This window comes from Equus asinus, chromosome 12 (assembly GCF_041296235.1).
Source record: "Equus asinus isolate D_3611 breed Donkey chromosome 12, EquAss-T2T_v2, whole genome shotgun sequence".
Classification (NCBI taxonomy): Eukaryota; Metazoa; Chordata; class Mammalia; order Perissodactyla; family Equidae; genus Equus; species Equus asinus.
The window spans coordinates 84,173,602-84,190,582 of record NC_091801.1 but is presented as its reverse complement, the minus strand read 5'-3'; the positions used below and the strand labels follow the sequence as shown (position 1 = coordinate 84,190,582).

Sequence of the window (16,981 nt, the reverse complement as noted above, 5' to 3'; positions counted from 1 at the left end):
TGGGCCGGAGCCAGGTGTGGCCTGTTGGTGTGGGTGGCCTGTCACCACTACCACGCCCCCCTGGCCCCCGGCCCCCAGGGACCTCACCATCCCCTAGAGCTCTGTGCATTCACTCACTCCCCCTCCCCAGCACACCTTCTCCAGCAGCCTTTGCTGCTGCCTCTCCCTGAGGCTGCGCCAGCGGTCCCCCAACCACTGCTGGGCCTCCTGCTCTCTCAGGAGCCCCCGTCCACCCTTTCCCCCTTCACCTTCCCCTCCCTCTCCCTCTGTTGGCCAGGTCATCCCTCCTGGTGCTTTCTGACCCCTGTGCACAGGACGACATGGGTGTCCCTGCAGCGCCTGGCCCGCCTGAGGCCGGCATCAGACCCACCTCAGTGCCACTGCCCCTCTGAGATGCTGAGCCCAGCTCTGTGCTCCTGTGGCCCGCCAGCCTCGCCCCCCACACACCCTCGGCGCCGCCCCTTCTGAGGCAGGACAAGGGGACTGCACGCTGATAAAACAAGGGAAGTCCACCCCCAGTCACCAAAGGTTGACGTCAGCACGCAAGTGCCGTGCATCCTTCTAAACAGAACACTAAAGAGAACGAGATGATATAATTGGTTTTTCAGAAGATGAAAACGTTCAACAGGAAAACAACATCCAGCAAGAGCATCGAAGAGGCATTCAAGAACAGAAAAACAAGATCTCCGGAAGTAAAAAACTCATTGGGGGGCCAGGCCCGAGAACCCGTGGTTAAAGTTCTGCTTGCCCTGCTTCGGCAGCCTGGGCTCTTGGGTTCGGATCCCGGGTGCAGACCGACTCCACTGAGCAGCCATGCTGTGGAGGCGTCCCACACGCGAAGTGGGGGAAGACTGGCACGGATGTTAACTCAGGGCTAATCTTCCTCAAGCAAGAAACAAAACAAAACAAAACAGAGAAGGACTGGGAATGGATGTTAAATCAGGGGAATTTTCCTCACTAAAAAGAAAACCAAAAACACCCCTCGTTGGATGAAATTCACCACCAACTAGGCTCAGCAAAAAGGAACGACAGGAAACGTGAAGACGGGTCTGTAGAAAACATCCAAACCGGCAGTCAGAGGAAGAGAACGAGGAGAACGAACAGAACAGAGAGGGGACTGAGGAGCAGAGCGGACTATGGAGCAGCTGTGTCCCTGGAGCCCCAGAAGGAGAGGACCCGGCAACGGACAGCGCAGTCCTTGCAGAGATCCCAGCAGACGGCGGACTTGCCCCGCCGCCGCGGGGAGCAGCGCTCACCCCGCACAGTTCAGCGCAGCGGGTCCGAAGCAGAAGGCGCCCAGGGAGACGCTCGCGAGGCGCCACCGTGCAGCCGGTGTGAACGCGCGAGCATCCGCCCAGCGGCAGAGGGAAGAACGGCGGGTCCTTCGGGCCGCAGCGATCCCGAGACGGCTGCACTCTGCACACACACTGGGCGACACAACAGCCGCGAGCACGACACCGTCCCCCAGACTCCGACGCCGCCGAAGGGCACACACGTCCCCGGCCAAGGGCCAGCGAAGAGGGTCTGCCGCGACCCCGGGGGCCGGCTCGGGGCTGGCCGCCCCCACGCGGGAGCTCCGGCCCTGTCACAGCCCTGGAAATCAAGGTGAGGACAAGCGGAGCCGAAGCCGAGGAGCCGAGACGGCCCGGGGCGAGCAGCTGGGCCCGCGGGAGGGCGCGGACGGCCGGGCCAGAGCCGCGCGGAGACGCCGCGCGAGGGCGAGCCGGGGCCGCGAGCGCCTTCGCAGACGCCCTCCGCGGGCCTCCTCCCGCCACGGCGGCGTCTGGCAAGAAATGGGCCCGGAGCGAAACCCAGAAAATCTCGGCGTTTGCAGAGTAAGAGCACCCTTCCAAATCACAGATGCCCCTCCTCATTCCCAGGGGAAAAACGACACATCTGGGGCAGTGTAAGGATCAAGCCGGGACGGAAGGAGCCTCGAGCGACGCGGCAGGAAAAGCAGGCTCTGCAAGTGGACGCGGGACGCAGGAGGGCCGAGACCGCGCGCACCGCCACCGTCACGACCCGAGAGCGGATTCCAGGCCAACGAAGGGCCCGCCCGGAGGCCTGGCAGACGGCAGAGGCGGGAGCGGGAGGGGGTGCTGGGAGCCCGGGGGCGGGCAGCGCGGGCGCGGGAGGGCGCGGAGTGCGGAGTGCGGCGCGGCCGCACGGACGTCTGGATGGCTGGCTGGCACCAACGGGACCCAGGACCCCTGCTCGAGGGCGGCTGGGCTGACCCTGCCCGGCACCCGTGTGAGGGCCGCCCCCCGGACCCGCGGACGCTGACCTGGACCAAAGTCCAAGCTGCCCGCGCCCGCCCGCCATCCCCGCGCCCAGACCTTCCGGAGCCTGCCCGTGATCGCCCCCCCCCCCCAACCTTCTAGAACCTTCGGCGCTGAACGTCGCGGGCGCGCATGGGCGGGCGGGTGGGGCTCAGGCGGGGGTGAGCGCCAGGAGGACGCTCAGGGCCTGAGCGCAGTTCCCGCAGCAGGAGCGGGTCCTCAGCGGTCTCCCGTGGGCCTTCGCGCTGCTTCTAGAAGGTTCGTTTGGCCTGCGGATGGGCTGCGTCTCCCCAAAGGCGCTTCCGTCAGAGGCCTGGGCGAGAAGGTTCGGGAAGGTTGTGGGTGCTTCTCTAAGGGCGCTGGGTGGTACAGAAGGTTCCAGACGGTTCTGGACACTTCCCGAAGCGGGGCGGGGTGTGTGTCAGGCACTCAGAAGGTTCCAGAGGGTTCTGGGCGCTTCCGTCAGACGCGCGGGCGGCACGGAAGGTTCCACAAGGTCGGGGCGCCTCACGGGCGGGCGTGGGCCGCGCTGAGGGTCGAAGCTCAGTCCAGGTCGGTGGCGGCGGGTCATGGCGGCGACCATCCCGGGTGCCTGGGGAGGGTGCGGTCGAGTGGTGCCGCCCCGACGTCCTGACGTGGGTACAGGCGGACGACATAGTCCCCTGCCCGTCCCGCGCCCTCCCGGCCCCGGGCGGCGCCCCTTCACCGTCCCAGGCCCTCCCGCCCCCACACAGGACCCCACCCCCCCACCGCGCCCTTCTGCGCAGGTCCCGTGGCTTCAGGTGCCCGCATAGTTGAGCCCCTCAGCCCATCCGCTGAGGGTGAGAGTCAGGGGCTGCCACCACCTGGGTGGGTCTCCTCGGGGTGACGGGCAGCCAGCAGGGGAGGCCCCTCCCCTCAGAGAGGCTTGGCACTGAGGGGTGATCCTACTCCCAAACAGGGAGATGGGGTGCCCAGGGAACCGGGCAGCTTGGGGCCAGGGCAGGCAGTTTCCGGAAGGACCACAGGCTTCTGCAGCAGTGAGGGTGCAGATGGGTCCCTGCAAGAAGATGTGTCCGGTGCAGAGACTGCCTCGTGCTGGGGAGAGGGGGGGAGGGGGTATTCCCTTGCGCACAGTGCTGCTGACACCTGGACTCAGGGTTGACGTGCCACACACTCTCCCCTGCCATTAATTCAGGGCTGCATGATACCCAGGCTGGGGAAGACAGCATTCCACGGGGGCATACTTTCCTAGTCACACTGGGGACCGCTTGCAAGTCAGGCTTCTGGCATCTTCTGCATTAGCTCCCCTATTTGAGTCACACCCCCCCACACACTTGTCAAGGTGCTTGTTCGAGCAGGAAATACCTCAACGGACAGTGTGTTCAAGCACTTTTCACAAGTTGTCCCTGAGGTCAGGAGTCACCCAGTCGATAAGGAGAAGCACTTGGGGGCGCGGGGACCTCGTGTGCTCCACGTGGAGGTGGGCCCAGGACGTGGCTGATTCGGCTGCGCTCTGCCTTCTGGAGAGCAGGGAGGATGGCTCTGTCTACGATGAAGGCGCGAGCATGGCAAAAGCTTCGTGTGCGGGAAAGGCCTAGCCCCCCAGTTCCTGGAGCCAGAGTCACTGCTGGTGGATGCTGGGAGCCATGCCCTTGCTGATGTGCACCCTGGGTCTCCTCACCTGCAGGGTCAGCTCCTGCAGGAAATGATGCTCGCCTATGCCTTGCTCCTGGCCGTGGTGTTGCCAGTGGTTGATATGAATGCAACTGGAAGCGGTTGTAAGTATGAGGCCCTCTGACGGCCTGGAGGGGCTGAGAATTCCCGGGGTCATCTGGGTCGCTGGAAGTGCGTGAGTGGAAATTTCATCACCTGGTCCAGCTGAGGTCTCCTTTGTCAGTGGGGTTGGTAGGCCCAGGGTGGATTTGGAGAGCGTCCATGAGCGAGGTCAGGTCCGTGAGCAGGTCAGAGGGATCAGGGCTTTCCCCAAACAGCAGTGACCCGCAGACCTGAGGAGGGGTCTCTAGCTGCGTCCCTTGCGCATCTGGGACAGGCAGATGTGGCCGAGTCCAGGGAAATCTGGGACGGCGCTGGCCTCTCACGATGGTCAGGCCTTCCTAAGGCTCGTGGACCCGCTGTACAGAGCGTGGGCTCCCCTCATCTGGCCGTCCGGGGGCGTTCCCTACGGTGTGTCTCTGGGGACAGGTAAAGGTCCTGGGTGTACCCGGCTTCCACCCAGGGAGCCAGTCCTGCCCAGACTCAGAGCCCACCGAGGCGGCTGGGCTGTGCAGGCCTCTGGAAGTGCTGTGAAGCCGCAGGAAGGGCCAGCTGCTGGTGGAGGGGGCGGTGGGCCCCGAACAGGAAGGAAAAGGCAAGTTGCAGCAGGATGTTGATGCTGCTCTCCTTGCACGCAGGGACCTATAGTCTGAGATGCCATGACTGTTGGGCCATCAACACCTTCGTTTGTGCAAACGTGAGAATATGTCCCTATCACGTCAGGCGCTGTCTGACGGTCTCTATTCGTAAGTACCTGTTTCTCTGTCTCACACCTGGTGAATTAGTGACCCCACCTGAGCAGTTTCAGGGGGCAGGGCCAATCTGTTTTTTCTCGGCACCAGCCCTTGGCCCCTGGCCCGCTCTTTTTCCCATCCTGAGACATGTTCCCAGGTGCTAGGCTCGGCCCCAGGAAAGGGCTGCGTGCCCCGTCCGGGAGAGCCACATCTCCTGCGAGGCCTCCAGGGGCTGGGAGGATTGCCGCCCCCAGGCCTCCAGCCCTCGTGGTCCCTGGTCACGTGTGTAGATGCCCAGTGCTGCCTGGGCTATTCCTCGTTGCACGTTTGATTCTGGCCCTCTGGGGAGGGCTTCCAGCTAAGCAGGCCCAACAAGTGGAGGCACCCTGCACTCCTTGGAGCAATGCCTACTCCACACTGATGCCAAGGCCAAGTGTGGGGTCAGGGCAGAGCCTGGTCTTCCAAGATGCTCTCGTTCTCTGAGAAGGTCGTCCCTCTCCCGAGGGTCCTGGCCTCTGGAACCCGTACGGCCAGGCCGGGACCCGTTTGATTAAGCTGGGAGGCCGCAGCCTGGGCATGGCCTGGCAGGGCTCTGGAGGCTTGTCTGGGGCCCTGCGCAGGCCCACTGCCTCCTGTTCTCCCAGGGACGGTGACTCTCGTTGCGTCTTCACACTCAATTTTGTGTCCAAAGCACCCCACAAACCAGCCCCCTGATTCCACCTCTTCATCGGAACAGCTGCCGTCACCCTGCGGGCATCTGCCGACTTAGGACACAGGCGGGAGCTGAGAATCTGTGCTTTGCTCCTGCAGTGGGCACCTGTCTGGTGGGGCTCTCCGCCCACCAGTATCCAGTGTGTTGGCTGGCCCAGCCCCTGTGGTTCTTCTCATGACTGCGAGATGCCCTTCAGCAGTAGCCACTGGGAAACTTTGAGGAAATAAAGGTTTATTACCTACAGCACCTGGAAAGTACACAGCCCGCCTGGGGCCACACAGCGACGTCGTGGGGAGAGAGAGTGAGCAAGCGAGGGTCTGGGGTGCTGCTTTTGTTGGGGTTGAGGGTGGGGCCAAGGGTTTTGCAGGTCCTCTCTTTGTTGGTGAATCTAAAACATAGGAGTGGGCATTTAAAGCTCAGGAAGAGAAAACAGAAGAGGCCCCGAAAGTCAGTTCTAGAAACCAACCAGGATGTGTGATACAGAGGAGCCTGGGGTGGGGGCTGGCTCTTACGGAGTCCTGTGGCTTTCACCTTCTTCTTGGGGATAGCTGCCTCTGCCGTGGATGCCCCTTTGAAGTGGGGACCTCCACAATCAAAGCTGACACTTGCAAAGCTGACACAAAGCCAGGCACTTGCATTCAAACAGAAAAGCCAGCTGTCAGGGCTGCACAGCAGCATGTCTGAGACCCGAGGGTGAGTCGTGTGTCATCATGCTGGGATTACGGCTCCGGAGGGGTCCTGGGAGCTGTTCCCAAAAGCTTCAGCCCTGTATGGCTTGGGTTATACGAGGCCCAGGGAGAACTTGTGTGAGATTTACAAGGCAGAGGTGAAGCAGAGATGGGTACTCTGGAAGGTACCCAGTGGTGGACGCCAGGGGACCCCAGCCTGTCCTCGCTCTTACCCTGCTTCATGTCCATCCCATCATCCCCACTGCTGGGCCTTTCGTCCGAAGGCAGTTCCTAAGGCTCCCGCGGGTGCTTTGGCGCTGCCTGCATAAGCGACAGCTGCTCTGCCGCAGCACTGCAAACATCTGTGTAAGGCTTCCCGCGGAGGCCAGAACAGAGGACAGAGGCGCACGGCTTTCGATATCTTTCTGCGGCGTTCTTCTGCCCTGCCTTGGCTTCAGGTGGCCCTGGCTGGGCTGTCTGTGACCGTCAGCCCCCACACCATACACTTCCCTTTCTCAGCCCCTCCCACACGCAGGGAAGTCAGAACACCTGCATTGAATAACTTACCCCCATAGAGCTCAGAGGTTCGGTTTTCCTGAATGACCCTGATGGATTCTGGGACAGAGCATTTAGGAGAGCACTTGGCAGAGATTTGGGAGTGCTGGCGTGATCAGATAATTTCCCCTTCAGGGTATTTGCTGCTTTCTGGGGCTGTGCAGGGTGGTAAACAGAAAACCTCCATGGAGACATTTGGAATGTCGGGGACAGCTTCCAGTGACACCAGGAATCATTGACGTATTGGCGGACGGACAGACACATAGTCTGTGGGACAGAATACAGAACCGAGAAATAACCCCACACAAATATGGCCAAATGAGTTTTGACAGAGATGCCAAAGCAATCAATGAGAAGGGGTAGCCTCTTCAACATCCACAGGCAAAAGTGAACCTTGACCGAAACCTCAAGCCTTCGACACAGGTCAGCTGAAATGGATCATGGGCTTAAATGTAAAAGGTAAAACTCAAGCTTTTACAAAAGGAGAACGCATGGGAGAAAGTCTTTGGCATTTAAGGCAAGCAAAGAGTTGTCGGCCTTGATGCCAAAGCACGACCAATGAAAAGTAAGTTGGTCACGCTGGACCTCCAGCAGTTAGAATACGTTTCTGTGTGAAAGCCCCTGTTCAGAGGATGAAGAGATGAGCTGCAGCGTGGGAGACAGTTCGTGCAGACCACATGTCCCACAAGGGAGTCGTATCTTGAGCGCACACAGAACTTTCAAAACCCAACAGTAAAAACGCAGCCCATCTCATCATAAAATGGACAAAGACATGAAGAGACCTACCACCGAGTGGCTTCACACAGAGTAATTAAGCACACGAATAGACTTCAACATCTTTACCCACTAGGGAAAAGGCAAGTTAAAAACACAGTTAGAGATCACTCATCAGAGTGGCCAAAATAATCAATGGTGCCCGAACCAAATGCTGGCCAGGATGTAAAGCAGCCAGGTTGTTCCTGCTTTGACAGTGACGGTGAGAATGGTGCAGGCACCGTGAAGAAGAGAGTGGCAGTTTCCTTCAAAGGTAAGCCTACAACGACCGCACGTTCCCCAAATTGCACTTCTGGGTGCCTTCCCCAGAGAAGTGCCAACTTACGTCCACACAGAAACACTCACGTGGGTGTTGACAGAAGCTTCGTTTGTGATACTCCGAACCTGCAAGCAGCCAGGATGTCCCTCACTTAGTAAAGGGTAAACAAACCACGGGCCCTCCTCAGCGTGCGACGTTACTCAGCAGGGAGAGAGAGCCAGGTGTGGATAGGCGAACCAGCTTGAATGACGAGCCAGGGAATTATGCTGAGCCGAAAAGACAATCTGCATAGGTTCCATGGCATGTAGCCCCATTTCTGTGGCGTTCTAGGAATGACAAACTCAGAAGGATGGACAGCAAGTTAGTTTTGTGGGGGTCAAGGTTTGGGGCTTTGTGCGGACAAGAGGTTAGTGGGTCCCGTGGAAGGGACAATGGGGGCGATGAAACCGTTCTCTGCCCTCGTTCTTTTGAATGCCAGTACCCTAGCTAATTGTGACATTGGGCTGCAGCTGGGCAGGATGTTACCTCTGGAAGCAACTGAGTAAGGGACACACGGGACCTTTCTGCACTTCCTGCAACTGCATTTGAATATACAGTCATCTGAAAGTGAAATGTTTGACGGAGAAGAAATTTAAAAAGTAGCATGCCATCAATTACGTGCCTACAAAATGGTTATAGTTAGGAGCCTAAGACGTTCAGAGTGAGCGAAGAGTCGTATGTTCTGTTTGTTAGAGACATGCTTTAAAAGAAGAACACAAGAAGTTTGAATATAAATAGAGAAAATGCTACACAATTTAACTACTGCCTCAAGGAGGCTCTTACACACACTGAGGCAGAGTAAACATTAAGACAAGAGCATGACTGTGTGAAGAGCCACGTTTTATGGCGATGACGGGATAAGTCTACCAGGAAGTGAGCGAGGTCTAAATTCGGACGCGCCCAATAACACGGGATGAAGGAACACACAGAGGGGCCGGCCCGGTGGCGCAGCGGTTACGTGCACACATTCCGCTTCTCGGCGGCCCGGGGCTCGCCTGTTTGGATCTTGGGTGCGGACATGTCACCGCTTGGCACACCATGCTGTGGTCGGCGTCCCACACATAAAGTAGAGGAAGACGGGCATGGCTGTGAGCTCAGGGCCGGGCTTCCTCAGCAAAAAGGAGGATTGGCAGCAGATGTTAGCTCAGGGCTAATCATCCTCAAAAAAAAAAAAAAAGAAAAAGAAAATACATGCAGAAAAACTTTGATAGAACTGAGGAACTGCAGGCAAATGCACAAGAGTGTAGTTGTCATTAACACATCTCTCCGTAGCTTCTGGAGGCTAGAGCAGGGAGGCGAGACTTATTACAGCCGTAGACCAGGGGTCGAGGAACTTCTTCTGTAAAGGACCGGATGGTGAAGGTTTTCAGTTTGGCGGGTCATCTAGTTACTGTCACAACGACTCGACACTGCCTTTGTGGGGGTGAAGCCGTCATCGAGGAGAAGTAACACGTGATCGTTGCTATGTTCCAACAAAGCTGTACTTGTAAGTACGGTTGGTGGACTGGATTTGTCCCGTGGGCTCTTGTTTGCCAACCTCTGCTATAGGAGATGTGAACACCGCCGTTATAAACAAGGAGTGATCACCACATATGACAGCACAGCCAGAGAGGATTAAATGCACACTCTGTTTACAAGGTGGCGTATGATACTTATGAAATTGAGTTCATGCCATGGTGTAACGCAAGCATCAACAAATGTCAGATGATGCAATTTATTTAGAGTTCCTTCTCTAATGCAGTGCAGTGAAGCTAGAAACTGTTACTCAGCAGTGAACTAGAGAACCCCCAACAGCTTAGTAATTATGCATCTGTCAATAACCAATTACACAAAAGAGACGCCACAACAGAAATTAGGAACTATTAAGGTCTGAATGATTATGGAGATGTGACATGTCAAAACTGAGTGGGAAGCAGCTAAAGGAGTGCTTAGAGCAAAATCTATAGCATTACTGGCATCTAGTAGGAGAGAAGAAAGGGTGAAAAAGAGCTAAGCTTCTGTTCAAGAAGATAGAAAACACACACAGAATCCACGCAAAGACACGAGGAAGGGACTATGAGGAGGAGAGTAGAAACATTCACAATGGGAAAAAACCCCACACAGGTAAAATCCACAAAGCCAATAGGCGGTTCTTTGGAAGGATTCGTAGTATTGGGAAAACAGTAAGAGAAATGAAAGACAGAGAAATAAAAGTCACGTTTCTGATATCAGAAGCGAAAAGAGAGGCATCAGTCAGACCCTATAAAGAAAAGACGAGGCTGTTATGAACAGCGTTCCCATGAGAAACCTGACATTCCCGAGGAAGTGAACAAAAGCTTGAAAACACAACTTAACCCTATCTGACCCACAATGAGATTGTAAAGCTGAAGTGTCCCGAATCCTTTCTGAAAAACCTACCCACCCAGAGGCTGCCCCCGGCCAACGGCTCACTAGTTTTAGGGGAGAAATCACCCCAACCCTATGCAAACTCTTCCAGATAATAAACAAGAAGGAGTCGCTGCCCAGCCCCTCCACGACGACAGCTTAACCCTAACACCAAAGCCCAGCACAGACACTGGAAGAATGGGAAATCACCGACGAGCCTCCCTTATGGCTAGAGATGCAAAAATGCCAACCAAATCTTAACCGAGCAAGTCCTCGTACATGTAAGCCAGCCCACACCCAAGGCAACGCGGTCTCCTGGATGGGATCCTGGGACAGGAAAGAACATTAAGGAAAATGAATGGAATCTGAATAAAGTGTGGAGCTGAGTGAAGAAGATTGTATCCATATTCCTTCGTTATTTGGGACGAATGCGCCATAGTGGTGTAAGGAGTGAGAGACGAGGGGACTGGGCGTGAGGTACGTAGGAGCTCTTTGTACTATCTTTGCAACGTTTCTGCAAACCTGAGACTATTTTAAACGAAGAAGTTCGCTCACTCACACACATCATAACCCCTACCTCATGGGGTTAGTCACAGAATTGCGCTGTGGGTACAGCTTGAGGCTCCCTAGTTCAATTCACCGTCTTAACAAAGAAAGTGGGAAGCGTCACATAATCACGATCGTAGATGCTGAAAACTTTTTGATAAAAAATCCAGCACTCTTTCCCAGTTAAGAAGAAAACTGAAGAAATGGAAGCAGAAAGGAAATTTTATCTCCAGGAAACTGTGAGAATTCGATGAGAACGTTAGGGAGACTTTCCCTTGAGGAGAAAGTGGGGCAGGAGGGCTGCTCTCGCCCCTCCCGCTCCCCGTGCATCAGAGTCCTCGGTTGGCTCAGCTAGGCCACAGGCGGAGACAGAATACATGGGGGTGGAGAGACGGGAAGTGAATGGCCGCTGTTCACCAAGACAACGAACTTTCGAAACAACGAGTGATCTTAGCAAGGGCCCTGCATACGAGGTCCGGACTCACAGCTCAACTTAAAAGATCAATTGTCTTTTTATACACCAACAACAAATTGAACATGAGGTATACGAAAAACCATGCCACTTTAAAAAGCACCACAGTATCGATGCCTAGGAAGAAACCCAATTCGATTTGTGCAAGATCGCCACCCTGAAACTGCGTCACCACTGTTGAAGTTAAAGACCGAAGCCGCTAGAAGGATGCCCCGAGATTATGGGTCGTGAGACCCAATAGAGCCAAGATGGCTGCTCTCCACAATGCATCCACAAACTCTGTGAAATTCCAGTCGGAGTCCCAGCAGGTTCCTCTGCGTGCGTGTGTGCGTGTGTGTGTGTGTGTCTCTGGGACCAGTAGGTGCCAAATGTTCAAATGTTTCTGGAGCTAGAAAGGGCCAGGAACAGCCAAGGAAACCTTTTCTTTTAAGGATCGGCATCAGAGCTAAAAACTGTTGCCAGTCTTGTTTTTTGATGTTTTTTTTTCTTCTCCCCTAACCACCCCTCCCCCCCGCGCCCCAGTACTTGGCTGTGTATTCTCGTTGTGGGCGCCTCTGGTTGTGCCATGTGGGACACTGCCTCAGCGTGGCCTGATGAGCGGTGCCTTGTCCATGCCCAGGATCCGAACCCGCGAAACCCCAGGCCACCAAAGCAGAGCACGCGAACTTAAGCACTGGGCCACGGGGCTGGCCCCCAGCGAAGGCCATCGTGTGGAAGAAAGAAGCTGGAGGACTTGCACTCTTCACCGTCAAGATTATATACATCATTTCATTAATTAAACAGCGTGGTATTGGTGTCAGGATTGAAACATAGACCAAAAGAGGAGAGAAGAGAACGCAGAAGCCACATCTATCCAGGTGCGTCCTCCTGACAAAGCTGACCCGCAGCCTGGTGGGAAAGGATGCTGTGCTGCAGTCACGAGGGGTGGACAGATGAGATGTTACAGACAATATTTACAGTGTCCGAAAGAAACAGTTTCAGGTGGTTTGTAGATCTCAATGTAAATACCAAAAGAATAAAGTTGCTTTTAAAGGGAAATCTAGAGGAATACCTTTATGTCCTGTGGATAATTAAGAATTTTGAAAAACAGAGCACAATTGTGGTACTCACATAAGAAAAAGGTGTTAAATGGGATTACACAAAAATTCGCCGTGTCTTGACTATCAGACGACTGCCCCTCAGAAGACAGTGATAAGACAGTAAAAATACAAGCCACTGAGGTCGGGAAAGCCTTCAAGACACATGTGCTAAAGGACTCATATTCAGAAGATAGAATGAGCTACTTCCTACTAATGAATAATTGAAAATGCAGTTCCTCCAATAGAAATTTGAGCAGAAAGCTTGAAAGCAATGTACCAGAAAGTGATATCTCAAGGGGTAGTTAATCTAAGAAAAGTTGCTCAACATCATTCTTCTTGGTGGAAATACAGCGGAAACCACCATACAATAAACCCAAAAGGAATGACTGAGCATTCAAACACCACCTGCTATGTGTTGGCAAGACTGTGAGGAGCACACGATCCTTTGGAGTATAAATAGGTCCAAGCACTCTGGCAAACTCTTGGTGTCTGCTACAGTCGTGCGTATGCATCTCAAAGCCTCAGCATTCCCACCCCCAGGTGCACACCTAACAAAGCCTCCACGGGCTCCCCTCCAGACGAGGTCGAGATTAGGCCCTGCAGCGCCACTCGGGGCAGATAACACTCGGAAAGCACCTCAGCGTCCATCGCAAGACACTGCGGCCTAGTCGTCAATGGAACAGCACACAGCTAAGAGAGTGAACGTTCTGTGACGAGGCGCCCAGCAGGGACGAAGGCCACCAACACAACGTGGGCAAAAGAAGCCAGACACAACAACAGGCAGGGTAGGATTTCCTTTTCGTAAATTTCAAAAACAGGCAAAACCAAAGGATAGGCTTAGAAATCCCCACACTTTGTAGCTTTGGCCGTGGCTGCTCATATGCCTGAACAGAGGAGCAGAGTGAGGACTTCCGGGGCTCTCATCCAGCTCTGTTGCTTGAGCCGGACGCTGGTTCCATAGTCGTGTGTACTCTGTGAAAATCCGTTAAGCTGTCGACTTAAGATCATGCAGTTTTCTGCAGCATGTTGGAGTTCCATAAACTCTTTACATAGAAAATAAAACCAGGTGACTGGAGTTTAGCCATTTGTGCCTCCTGGTGTTAGTGAGGAGGCCACCCCAGAGGCATGAAGGGATAAACGGATCGTGGCAAGTTCCAGGAGCAAGTATTTGTGTAAACACTGTGAGGCTACAAGGGGAACAGAACCGGCGAATGAGGGCTGAGGAATTTAAGCCAGGCATTCTTGAAGGAGGCCTCAGATGGAGCCTTGGTCAGGTAGCACTGGTTGGCCCAGGCCATTGGGCGAGCCCACCAGCGACGGTGATCCCAGGAGCTGTGGGACCCTCCTTCGGATGGTGCATCGAGTCAGCGCTGGGGCGCAGGTTGGCATCAAGGGCGTATCAGTGTTTATATGTTGGGCCAGGAGCTGGGAATGCCAGGCTGTGCGGCCCAGGCAGGAGCCATGCCAACTAAAGGGGCCATGCCAACTGCAGAAGATCAGCTGGAGGCCACACTAACAGGGCCACTCCGCTTGAGGGTCCGTGTGATCTTTGGGACACGAGCAATACGTGTTTCCTGGTCTCCATTTTCTTTCTAGAGCCCTGGAATTCCTATGACAAAGAGTGAGTAGGACATTTCACTTGTAGAGCGACATGATGAGGTACCATAATGCTATTTAGGGAGGGCAGAGGCAGAGGTGAGGGGGCAGTGCAGATAGAAAACCATGGCCAGGAGAAGTTGTTCGTGGAGTAAGCAGACCCTCTAGCAGACCCGGATGTTCTTTCTCAGTCCAGAATTCTGGCAACGTAGTAACACGCGGGCTGTCGAATGTGGGCATGAAGCAGGGACAGGGAATGTGCTGTGATATTGGCAAGCAGAAAATGTGAAATCAGTGATTTTCATCTCTACTTCTCTTTTAGGTTTGAACTTGCGCGAACTACTCATTTACAAGAACTGTACAAACAACTGCACGTTTATATATAAACCCCAAATGCCTCCTGAAGCCCCAAGAAAATTTAAAACGAATAGTTTCTATTATGTTCAGTGTTGTAATCATAACACTTGCAATCACGCAGGACCTACTAATGTTGAGAGGGACATTGTACCCCCGGAGCCAATTGAGGAGGTGTTAGAAGGAACGGTGCGCTTGGGGGAGTCCACGTTTTTCCTGAGCTTTGCTTCCATCCTAATCAGCAATTCACTGACGTGAGAAGCCCTCCTTGGAGGGTTTCATCATCTCCCTCCATTTCTCAGAGCAAGTTCGCCCTCCTTTGCTCTCTTGTGAACCAGAGACACTGATCCACAGGTCCCCCGTTGGCCAGTTACCCATTTCAGCTTATTTCAAGAGAGAAGTAAAGAACGTTATTGGTTGGGGACTGTGTACTCAGAGATTTCTTTGTGGTTTCAGTATTTGATCTGTTTTTCCCTCTTTAGACATCACCTCAGGAGTCGAGCAAGAACATCCTGCCACTTTAGCATACAGAGGCTGAGTATTTCAGTCAGAAGCAAAGCGGTTACAGGGCACGGTCTACTTGTCAGCTGAAAGAGAGGTCCCACTATGCTCAGACCACCGGTGCCTGAGGCCACCGGAGACTCCATCCTTCCAGTTCTCGGGTCGGGACGACAGAAGCGGGGAGGGTGCTTGGTGACGAGGCAGCCGTGGTCAGTAGGGCCTGACATTCGAGACTGTCCGGCGCCTTGTGTGGGTCAGTCACACGAGTTCTGCAGGACCTGGAGTCCTCTCTCCAAATGGCTCCTGGCTTCACACACGCGCTGGGACGTTGCCCCAGATGCTGACATCTGAGAAGGGTGAGGGGGCCTCAAGCCGGCTGGTGACTGCCTTGAAATGGCAGGGGGAGCTCCCGGCTGCTGCCATCACTCTCATGGCGCCCGGGGTCGGTATTGGAAAATGGTGTGGAGGGAACAGAAAATCAAGACCCTCTCTGCTCTCTTCCTCCCCCTCCTCCTCCTTTAAACCAATACCTGAGTTTCAATGACTGACACAAAGTTCACTGACATAAAGATTCACCCTTTTAACAGGGTATCAATCAGTGGTTTTTAGCATATTCGCAATGTGTGCAACCATCACCACTGTCTGATTCCAGAACATTTTGTGCCCAAAGAGCAACCCCAGGTCACAGAGGCAGCTGCTCCCATTCATCCTCTCACAGGCCTTGGCCGCCGCCGCTCTGCTTGCGGTCTCTGTGGACTTGTCTATGCTGGGTCTCTGAGGCAGGGCTCTCCAGAGAAACAGAACCAACAGGGATCTAAACACACGTAGTGAGAGAGGACTGGACGGGGGTGGGATGAGAGAGGGAAAGAGAAGGGGGAGGAGAGACATAATTATCAGCAGTGCAAATAAAAAGGGACTCATACGTAGTCTTCATATAATAACGCTAAAGAACATGGAAAACCAAGAGTTCCTAAAAGCACCCAGAGATTAAATTGGGATCACATGTAGGGGATGGCAATTCGCCTCATAGACAACCTTTCAGCATCAACAACGCAAGCCAGGTGACAGTGGAGTCATGTGGTAGTTCATGCTTACTGATACGACGCAACATCCAAAGATGTGTGTGGCTCCAACGTGAAAGAAACTATTTCTGACATAAAGTCTAAAATCACAATTTCTAATAAGCTAATAGTTCTCCCACCAGTAAATTCAATGTATGGTGCCCAAGTTCTCCAGGGACAGCTGGTGGAAAGGGAAATAACATGGAGGGCCATACATGGGACCTTTCCATGGACTAGGACCAGAAGACACACAGATGATGTTTGCCCTGATTCCATTGGCTCAAACTCAAACACACGGGGCCAGCCCCGTGGCCGAGTGGTTACGTTGGTGCACTCTGCTTCAGCGGCCCAGGGTTTGCTGGTTAGGATCTTGGCTGTGGACATGGCACTGTTCATCAAGCCATGCTGAGGCAGCGTCCCACATAGCACAACCAGAAGCACTCATAACTAGAACATGCAACTATGTACTGGGGGCTTTGGGGAGGAGAAGGAGAAGAAGAAGAAAAAAAGATTGGCAACAGATGTTAGCTCAGGTGCCAATCTTAAAAAAAAAAAAGACACCTCAAACACACGACTATACAAACTGCAAGGGATGCTGGGCAGGGTAGCCTATATATGTATCTAGGAAGCAGAGGACATGTGATTGGTGGACTGCTAACACCATCTGCCGCACCTAACATCTTCAAGAGGCCAAAAGAAAAGCAGTGCCTAACTGGAGACAAACATTCCGCACAGTGATCCCTGAAGATAAAAGTCCAAATCAACACATTTTCAGACCAACAATTCTGAAAGCAATCTCTACCAACAGAGCCTCATCCATAGAAACTTTAAAGAATGATCTCCAGGAAGGATAGAATTTATCTCCTGTGAGAGTTTTTAATATAGAAAAGAATGGTGAGCACAGAAAATAGTAGACGTGAGTAAATGGAAACAAACATTAACCACATCTACTGTATGGTGTTAGAGAAACAAAATAACTGTAATGAAAAAGACCTCTAAAGTTTCTGTATTTTTGTGTATGTGGATAAAAGGTTGAATAATTTTATACCTTAAGTTACAAAATTCATTTAAAAATGTTTAAGATAATGACTAAAATGATAGAAATGGAGTATATATCTTCTGAAGTGGGAGAGAAGAAAATTGAATTTAAAAATGGATAGCTGGAAGAGAGTTTGGGGAAGATGGTGATGTAGGAAGGACCAGGAATCTGTCTCCCTACCTGGACAACAATTA

General features: G+C 53.6%; 1 protein-coding gene across 1 annotated transcript; it reads left to right on the top strand.

Moving 5' to 3' along the window:
* Positions 1-3,768: 3,768 nt before the first annotated feature.
* Positions 3,769-14,548, top strand: LOC139039663 (glycosyl-phosphatidylinositol-anchored molecule-like protein). The gene is made up of 3 exons (XM_070480949.1): positions 3,769-4,039; positions 4,673-4,780; positions 14,155-14,548. The coding sequence occupies exons 1-3, from the start codon at positions 3,967-3,969 to the stop codon at positions 14,442-14,444; spliced, it is 471 nt and encodes a 156-aa protein (XP_070337050.1). The 5' UTR covers positions 3,769-3,966; the 3' UTR covers positions 14,445-14,548.
* Positions 14,549-16,981: the final 2,433 nt, after the last annotated feature.

Coding starts and splice junctions, on each gene's coding strand:
- LOC139039663 (XM_070480949.1), top strand. CDS start 3,967: ATGATGCTCGCCTATGCCTTGCTCCTGGCCGTGGTGTTGCCAGTGGTT. Junction 4,040..4,672: donor GAATGCAACTGGAAGCGGTT/GTAAGTATGAGG, acceptor CCTTGCACGCAG/GGACCTATAGTCTGAGATGC. Junction 4,781..14,154: donor CTGTCTGACGGTCTCTATTC/GTAAGTACCTGT, acceptor CTTCTCTTTTAG/GTTTGAACTTGCGCGAACTA.